General features: G+C 39.3%; 1 protein-coding gene across 2 annotated transcripts; it reads right to left on the reverse strand.

Moving 5' to 3' along the window:
• Positions 1 to 361: 361 nt before the first annotated feature.
• On the reverse strand, positions 362 to 7,929 carry RB195_003258 (uncharacterized protein; the record flags this gene model as incomplete). 2 transcript variants are annotated; one of them, XM_064200838.1, is made up of 6 exons in its annotated part: positions 362 to 498; positions 1,835 to 1,916; positions 2,122 to 2,211; positions 2,609 to 2,692; positions 5,981 to 6,108; positions 7,767 to 7,902. In XM_064200838.1, 6 exons carry the CDS (start codon positions 7,900 to 7,902, stop codon positions 362 to 364), a joined length of 657 nt encoding a protein of 218 aa, XP_064056718.1. The 2 variants fall into 2 exon arrangements, with proteins under 2 accessions (XP_064056718.1, XP_064056719.1); XM_064200837.1 differs by lacking the exons at positions 362 to 498; positions 2,609 to 2,692 and adding an exon at positions 1,971 to 2,000 and having other exon boundaries at positions 1,830 to 1,916; positions 7,767 to 7,929.
• Positions 7,930 to 9,978: the final 2,049 nt, after the last annotated feature.

Here is a 9,978-nt window from a genome sequence, read left to right on the forward strand (position 1 = left end):
GGGGGAAATCAAGAGGAATACATATACTTCGAGTAATGCTTTCAAATTGTATCTATATTATTCTGGTATCGAAGGAGTGTCCAAAACATCACTCTTCGATAACTGTTTGTTTGGGAAAAACAGGAGGAAAACCCATATTTCGAGTGATACTCTTAAACTTTGACTGTAATATATTGGTAAGGAGTGTTTGAAGCTAAAGTTCGAATGTTCTCAAATGTAGAACTGAAACATTTAGAAAGAAGACTATGAAATCTTTCGCTTTTATGTAGTATAGTTATAATATGGAAAAGGAAGAAAGATTGTTGGAGGAACAGAAGTCCAATTTCATAGAACTAATAACACTAATATTAATTTTCGTTGATCAGTGAAGGCGAGCGAAGCAAACACCACAGAAAGTCTGATGTCCGGCTTTAGCCGGACGCTCAGACTGGTCTAATAATAACTTTAATTTGTAGCCTGGTTTCCGTAGGTCTTCTCGCTGTATTATGCCCGGGAGATCTTGAAAAATTCAATGTCGTCAATGTCTAGTCTGAGCAAGGTGCTGGGACCTCCTTCACTTTTGGACGGTTGGCGAAAGGAACCTCTCCATTTTTGGATTTTTGGCGAAAGAATCCTTACCATTTGAGCTGCCCCCCCCCCCCATGTGCTAGACCTCCTTCACCTGAGGAAGGACCGCCTCCTCTCGGTCGCAGGTATGGGGGAGGTAGTGTGTTTCTGCAGCGAGTGCAAGAAATACCGTATACTACAATAAATATTCTGTGGAGCAGTCAAAACGACTTGATCAATCGCAAGCTGTTGCGTTTGGACCGCAAAGTGGTTTTCCAACCGAAATGAAATCAAATGTGGCGCAGAACGTATCGTTCTCTTTAATGAAATTAGTGTTTGGTTCGCATTTCGAAAGCGGAGTTTAGTAAACTCCGCTCCAGGGCGAAGGTCTACTGTAGGTCCGTTTGAATCACAAACCGTAGTATTACAAACGAGCACAGCTTGGATGACGCAAATCTTTAGTGGAACTGTAGTCAAAGGAATTCATACAAAGTCAGGATTAGGTTCGAAACTGTAGCTGCAAAGATTTCTCTGCAAAGTTCGTGACAGTGGCAACGGTTCGATTCCAGAAATCGTATACTAGATAACTCGAAATTAAGAGAAATCTGTGCAACACAAACAATATGTGTTTATTATCAAAAAATTTCAAAATGGGAAACTGTACTGTTTTTTTCAAACATTTATTTAGATTCATTTGTAATTATAGAGACAAGTTTTTAATCTTTCATCAATTCCAAATTTTTAATTCCCGTAATGTTCTCCTCAATAGTACTTCAGTAGAAAAAGATACTATTTCTTCCTTTTTTCGTTGGAAGAATCGGATATTTCTGTTTTCCCGTCGTTAGTCCGTTCTCGTATCATGGCAACCGCTCTAATAAAAAGCAGGTGATTAGGCGCAGCAGGTGGAGATGTGATTGTGTTAACGCACCATTCGTAAGTGCACCCACCAAATAAAGCGTTTGCAACGCAAGTGCAAGCGATGGATCAGGAAAAATTACTAAAAAAATACCCTTTACGACCCTCTAAGTGGTGGGAATGGTTTGACGTTTCAACGAAAAGCGCACGGTTAGAAGATAGTCTTTTATATTCATCTTCATTTTGTTCACATTTTAACAGTGACAGCAAATTTTAGCCGTTGTAAGCGAGTTCCATATAAAAATTACTCCTAGTGAGGAGAAAATTCAAACCTTACTACATTAGTAATGTTTTCCTACAATAAAATTAGTGTTCTAGCTAGAAGAACAATTAACAAGTGTATTTCCGTACGAAAATGTTTTCACGAACTAACCACTTTGTGTCTCGGAGAAGAATGTGTTGTAGGATGAATCCTCGACACCCACTGTTTGATCGGTCGGCATGATACCATCAGGCTGAAATAAACAAAAAAACACTATATGCTACGTCGATTCGTCATCTACGCCCACCGACTGTAGATCCATCTTCAAACCATTAGGCTGAAAACAAAAGAAAGTATGCTGAGAGCTGAGATCAGTTCACTTTTAATGTTGTACCCCGTAGTGAACTGCTCAGTTCTGGAATCATACAACTGGAAGAAAAAAAAAGCATGGGACTTACTTGAATACCGTGCTCTAAACAGTATAACTCCCAACAAGCGTTTCCGATTTGCACACCGGCTTGTCCCACATGTAGTGAGACAATCTCACGCTGCAAAAAAAGAGAGAATAAAATCCTTAAGGAAAAGTTTCGGATATGTGCAATACTGCGCATTTTTGGGAAGAATCTTGTTTGATTTCTTTTCTTTTGTTTCCTAATGTCATACATTGTTTTTGGCCTTTTTGAGCTTCCACTAAACGTTAATTATTTGTAGCTGAAGATTGAGCCCTCCAATTTAGGCCCATTCCTTGAAAACTGTCAATATTAGAGTTTTCAGGAGCTATGGGCTCTCTGTTGTCTACATTTACGAGCATGTCATCGTATCCTAGGAAACAGTAATTTCCAAGAAAAAAGAACAGGCTTTCAAGTCCCCATACTACAGTCTAACAATGCAGGAGAACGTATGAAAGTAATGTTCCTACGTTTTGAAGTAAAACTTTAAATTTACCATTTTCCCATTCGGTGCCATTGTTGCCTGTCGATGCTCGTAAGCTGATGAAGACTGAACCGGCGCCGCTGCTGTGGCGCGTTGCTATACCGACAGTTATAATCAAAGATATATCAACGCCTCCATACATACATGTGATAGAAAGCTAATTTTGAGGATTTCTGCAGAAATTCAAAAAATTTCTCCAAAAATTAAGAGTAAACAGAGGAAAAGAAGAATAAATTTTTAGGTTTAGCCCTACATGATTTCCTACGGTCTCTTCGCACCGGACGCAAACTCCACTCCCTCCACTCCCTCGGATTTTGAACTTGTTGTGACAACTCCAGTCTTTTAGTTCTAGCGACCTGTTCTTCAGAAAGTAAGCAAGCTAGAGCCCATTAATTTTGTAATTTTGTGAATTTTTTTAATTCTTTCACTTCTTTCTATCACATTTAAGATTTATTTGTTCACATTTGAGATGTGAACGACGGGTTGACGCAAACAGAGAGAGAGGCTAAGAGAATCAACTGACATTTCAAGTTTATTTAATAAAAATTAACCAATCAACAAAAAAAATAATAAATAACAAATAGTAAAATGAAATAATAAACAATAAGCTAAATAAAAAATAAGTAAAACCATCCATTAGCCATTAGTTTTCGTTCCCCTTCTTACCGATTGGACCCGTAGCAAAATATTACCTTACCTTGTTACCTTTCAGCTAGTCTAGTCATTCCGTACTTATTCATTCACACACATTTACGATGGGGCGCAAAAAGTAAAAGCATCAAGTAGAACAAAACGTTAGCATAGATTAAAACAAGAATGAGTTCAATGGAATAACTATTTCCTATTCTTTTTATTTTTTATTACTGAAAGATGGATAGTTCTTAGACATTAGAATTACGGGCAGTGAACATAGTTTTCGTTCACCAATCCTGTGATTGCGGTGCTGTTGCATAAGTGGCCGTGCCCGAAGGAGTGCGATGGAGAAAGCGGTCGGAATCGGGGTGGGACCATCGCGAACTGCAGCGAAGAATAGTGATTGCAGAGGAGTTTCCTTCTATCCTAAGCGCTACGTTCCACCCTACCGCTTACGCAACTGCACCTGTGTTTCATGCAGTTGTGACCCTACCATATATTTGGAAGATAACACATTTACTGCTTAAGTTTTAAGAAAATTGAACTTCTTTATAAATCCCTCAGCATAAATGCTAAGAAACTGACAGTAAGGAAGAGAAAATTGGCAACAACACTCCTTAAGATTCTCTTTGAAATTATGGAAACTTGAATGGATTTTTTGCATGGCTTGATTGACTCAACACCAACCTAAGGAGTATTTGAGGAAGCTTTCGGCGAATTATAAAGGTTGCGTTCTATCCGCTAGCAGTTTGCGCAACGTCCTTATTCTTTACATCTATAGGATTCATTGACTAAAACAATGTAAAACGGGTTATAGGTGAAATTGCGCTAAAAACGACTTTTTTCAAGCAATAGAATTCTCTGCTTTTGCGGTCAAATTTTTTTTTTCAAACCTGTGTTTGCAAGGAATGGCTTAGTCGAGTGAATATGTTGGTTTGATCCATCCATTTTCTGGATTCCACAGAGGATGTTCCATGTCGCCATAACACCTGTGAACTACGTTGGGTACAAAACCTACTGCTGCCGAAAACCTGACATCAGAAGGTCCCGCGGACAAAAGGAAAAGGTCCCAAAAACAAGGGTTACGAGTACGAGCCCTAATCGTCCAAAAAACACGACGTCCGTTCCTACGTGGAAAGCTGGAACGTGCCACTGCTGTGCGCACGCTTCGCATCCACGTGCGAGAGGTGAAAAATCAATGGGGTCTCCTCAGCAATCCATTCATGCAAAACTAATGAATAGGCACGTGGGGGAAGCCGAGGGTGTAGAAAGGTGGTGCGTTTTAAGGTGCCTCGTAAGAGCAAATGCCGTTTTTCCACGCCGTTTTTCAAGACGATTAGTGGGAACTGAGCGGGTCGACGCTCACTTTCCGAATGCTATGTTTTCCATTAGGTTTTTGCGCTACGTCAATATTTCCTGATATCCTGGCTTTAAATAACAGTAGCAGAAATAGGTGAAGTCATAGTTAGTGAACGCGATGTGCTAATATTTTGCGTTTAATGGCTTTTTGGCGAAACCGTGAGGGCTATAACAACGGCTAAGTGCCTGCATGTACGTTACCACTTTCCAAGATACATCTGTCTTCATATCTTATAAAATGAAGATCAGTACCCCTTAAATCAATATCCTTAAAGACATCACCCCACGAATCTGAGGTGGTACGGATTTCAGGTGGAGTATTCGTATACGGCATTGTAGATTATGGAGAGGGTGGTGATTCCGTCCATTTTTTGCTAATTGGCGTAAAAAACGGCCCGGAAGATGTGGTGAGTGCACAAGGCTGGCGCGCTCCAAACTTGTAGAGTGTAGCGCGCGGGAACGCCGGAAGCAGTATCTTTCGGGCCGTTTTTTATGGCAATTAGGAAGAAATTGACAGAATCACCCTTCTCTCCATAATCTACGATCCCGTACACGAATACTCCACCTGAAATCCGTACCAGCTCAGATTTGTGGGATGATGCCTTTAAGGTGACTAGGTTAGGTGGTCTTATAAATTTCTTCCCTCTCACTTTAATCAGCACTGAGCGGGTCTGAGAAGAAAAGAAAAAAGGTTTGAAATACTGGTGATTGTTGATTTTCTTTTTCAAACTATGTCCTAGCACGAAACGCCTGAAAGCTGGTTATTTCCTTATGAATCAATACATTTATAATTTCTTCACGCGTGTAGAGCTCTAAATCGTTAATAAATATTCTAAAACCCTCTGGTTTATGCTTGGTTTCGTTTATTTTTTTTTTCTCAAGTTTAGAAAAAAATATTTTTTTGTTACTTGGTGACGATCCAAACTAAATGTGGTACATGTTGAGATTTTTCATCAAATTTGGAGGCAACGGTGGATGAGGCGGTAAGAGAACCGGGATTGAGTAGGAGGTAAGAACACCACAGACAAGCAACATAGCTCCGTAATTTCTATTTTTACGCTAAAAATTTTCATTTGTGAATAAATATAGCCATAACGTTTGAATATTTTTAAGCACATGTTAATATTCATTTATGTAAGCTCATGAAAGAAAAAACATTTGTGCATTGAAATATTTTATTCCTGTTGCTCTATTCAATTCAAACAATCTATGGTTTCTCCTGTAAATGAACCGGATAAGTTGATTCGTCCAATGTTGAACGTGGATTGAGGAGTGCCACTTTGTGTAATATACTCATCCGGAATTGTGATATCGAATTTTTTAAAGCAAAACTAAAAGCAGATAGAAGATAAAAATTAATTGAAGACTTCGTCTACGTGAAGCCTTACTTACTCCATCATAATCACATTTGTGGTAAATATTGATTTTTGGATCAATATTCGTTATTTCCTTTTTGCTACCTCGTAAGTAGAAATTACCATTCGAATCGGTTCTACCTTCATCCAATTTGTAGTCGAGTACTGAAAATAGTGCACAGAGATATCGTTAAACGGATACTCATGTACCTTTCTGTGAACGAATGATGGCAAAAAAAAAATTGTGCGGTAAAAGCTTGTAATCTACATTGTCGACTTAATCATAATCCTGCTCAAAATATTAAAATAGGGCTGCTTCACTTATTTCTACATGTTTTCTAGAGCATGTTTTCTAAAGGAGAACAATGACCTATCGCCTATTTCTGATTCCTTTTTTAACTTTGTTCCAGGTGTACCACGAGGGTAACATCCGTTGGAAACGCAGATGGTCTTTAGCTACCATATATCGCTTTTAGAAATTGAAAAAATAAGTAAAGTTTGAATAATTTCTCTGAATTTTATTAGAAAGCGTAGTTTTGGAAACAGCTCGATGAAAGCTATCCGATAGTGTATTTTTTTCCTGACAAGTCATCTTCTAACGAAAAGATGAAGAAAAGATTTTTGAAAAAGTTATGGTGAACGAGAATGACATGTGGGGACACACCATCATTCCCACAAAGTCTATACGCGGTATCCTAGGTGTGTGTCATGTAATTGAGGCTATTATTACAACGAAACGTTTGTCGAACTCCGCATTTGGTAGCGTCACAGCGACATGAAACACGGTGCAGTTGCGTAGGCGTTGCGTAGGCGAGCAGCTGCACGGTGGAGCGTAGAGATAATATGAGCCGAATAGGGACCGTTGCTAGCACCATACATCGTTGCGCGTTCGCGTTGGTCCCTTACGTCGATTCCAACCGAAATATCCAAGGTGCCGCTTCGAGCGCAAGCGCTTACGCAATTACCCTCGTACTTCATGTCGTTTTGACCCGAATATAGTTCGCGCAAAATAAGCGCTGTTCACAGCCGTAGGTTATGTTTACACCAGTAGCCGCGTCATGAAGCGCAACTTTCAGTGACACTGATTCCTTTGCCTCTGCTCTGTCCTGTTCGGGAAGTTCGCACCGCAAAGGTTGGTTTTAACTACAAAAGTTTAGTTTGAAATAGAAAATCTGTCGACTTCACAGTTCTGTTTCGTTGAACACGATAGCTGCAGGTGGCGTCAAGTTAGCGCCTGTCGTCTTTCAATCACGCTTTTTGTAAACCAAAATTCCTAACACATATCAGCGCATTCAGGAAATCGACAAGGATATCGCACGAGAATTCAAGACTTTCCTTTCAGGACTCCAAATAGTTGTGGGCTTTAAATCTCTGCTGCAAGAGTTTCCATAAATAATGCCTACAACATATCCACAATAGCTAAAGTGATTAAACAGTAAATAAATAAATAAATAAAGTAATGATAAATGGTAGAAATAAAGTAATAAATAAATAAAGTAAATATTCCAAAAGCTACCTTCAATCTACAACTATCTGCTTCATTTACGATCAATATAGCTTGATGGATGTAATCATTTAAGGGATGGAAAATCTGCTTTGAAATAAATTTCTACCGAATCCCTGATCCTTGTTTGTGCGGAGTGCGAGCTTTTGCGCAGACTAGAAATTGAGCAAAAAAGGGGCGGTTTTGTAATCTTGCCAAGAAAAGAAGGCAACCAATCGGCTTCTAACAACAATTTTTTGATGAACAAACGCTAGTGAATTTTTAACGATAATAAATAAAGAAGTATGCATAGCATTAATTTCATGCTAAATCAACTAACATATTTCCTTGTCGTAGAGTTTGACCTTCACATCGGATGCCGGTTTCCCATTACATTCCAGATGACCTGATACTGCTATCGACTGCTTCTTACCAGGATTAAAAACACCTGCACATATAGAGAGTACCTTAACCATTAGCAGAATTACAGTTAGTAAGTTCATCTGAAAAGAATTCTCTGGATTCATAACGATAAGCCAAAAGTGACATATAGGTAAGTTTAGAGAGCAAAAAACAAGCATAACGATGCAGCCAATGCATTTATCATTTGTCGTTGTGTGTTGCGATATGTAGCTAATAAATGAGCGGTTCATGGTCATGCGGAACCGGTTTTAGCGATGAGGTTTCTTGAGAACAGATCACTTATGCAATAACTATAGAACTCCTAACGAAAATGAAAACGAAGACAACTGTACAGTAATCGAAATGTTCGACTTTCAATGAACTACGGCATGGTAGGATGTCGTATTGATTTAATGACATGAGACATGAGGTTATTATTGAATAATTTTGTTGGCTGACGTTTCGGACAGTCACCTTCTTAAGAGCCAGAAAAGACCGATCCAATTCACAATCTAAGCGACCAAATCTCTCCCCAACTAAACATTCAAACACTATGCGTACTTTTTAACCATTGACATGGCGACTGCTCACCGTGGATCGGAGACGACTACCAGTTGTACAGTAATTAATTAGAAGTTCCCATTGTGTGAGGGTGAAGCATAAAAGTGAAAGTGTCTGCACTTGGAAAAGCGCATTATGTTGCAAATATTACATCTAAACCAGAACGAAGCATTCGAAATTGAGGACAACTATGGAAAAGGTCAAGCGTGTGATTGGATTTTCCCATGGGCGGTAGTGAAGGGAGGAGAGGGCCGCAAGGGAAGGAGATCGCAAGCGAATATGCGGTCGGCAGCACTGAATCCAGTACAGCATGATAATCAGGACGAAATATTACGTAGTGTTTGGTAATTACATAAATTATAAAATTTTACAGTAAATAGTATTAACTAATTGCTTACATCATAGAATACTATATTTAGTCTCAGTCGTAGGACAATAACATGGAACATCAACATTTTGTTTTGACAGTGCACAATATGTTGGCAATATGACAGTGGTACCCTGCAGGTTCAACACAGTGCTAAGTCAAATTTTTGCAAAAGAGTAAGGAAATTTAAACTATAGATTCTTACAATTAGAAGCACAGATTCTGTGTTGTTTGTCTCTGTGTTTGTTTACATTGTTAGATGCAAATGATGGAAGAATGTAAATAAGAACAAACAGGTCCTAGAGAAATATTTTTGGTGGAATTTTTATAGACGAACGATTGCTCTACAAAACACTCACAGCGTTCAACAATCTCCAAATCCTCTCCAAGTTTTCGCCTTTTCTCTGTAATTCGACGTTTGGACCTCATTCTTTCCGTTTTTTTTTGTGTCACGTGCTCGAAGCAATATTTAAAGATTTTCCATATATTTTAGAAGAGAAATAGAATAGAGTAAAAGTGAAGATATTTCAATACCAATATTTCAACAACATCTCAGCAGATTTGCTTTTTCCACTACTTAATGATTCTTCGCCTCTGTCAGCTACTGAGTTTCATCCTTGCCATTTGTTCCTCGGCTAATTTTCTATTTTTCTTTTTTTTCAGAACACACGAAATTTCCATTGTATTGAATTGGCACCAACGGAAAATTGCCACAGAAACGTTGGAGGGGGAGGAGATTTGGCTTGTTTTCCTGGGGCTTGGATTCTGTGGAAGAATTTGTGAGATTCACAAGAATGTTCGCTGCTCAAATACCAAAAGCAGTTGACTTACTCTTTCACCCTTATCAAAAACTCTATCGTTCATCCACGCTAAACATTTCAAGCTGCTTCGGACAGAGAATGAGGAATGCGAAAAGTGGACTACGTTGCTGGATTGAATAGAGATCACTCACGCGAACCCCATTTATTGAAAATCTAAACGAATCTATCACATTATCCTCTACCTCACCACGAGGAACGCTCTATTTAAAAACCAGCGCCACCGGCTCGTTTTTTACGCACTACTACGATCGGATCAAAACGAAGTGAAGCACGGTGCAGCTGCGCAAGCGGCTTCGCTTGAAGAGGAGCGGCGTAGCGAGCGGTTGGAATTGGAGTGCAACGATCGCCAGCGTCACTCAGATCCCAGGAATGGGCGAAACTAGCGAGGGTTCCCCAACCGC

Source organism: Necator americanus, chromosome IV, assembly GCF_031761385.1.
Source record: "Necator americanus strain Aroian chromosome IV, whole genome shotgun sequence".
Taxonomy (NCBI): Eukaryota; Metazoa; Nematoda; class Chromadorea; order Rhabditida; family Ancylostomatidae; genus Necator; species Necator americanus.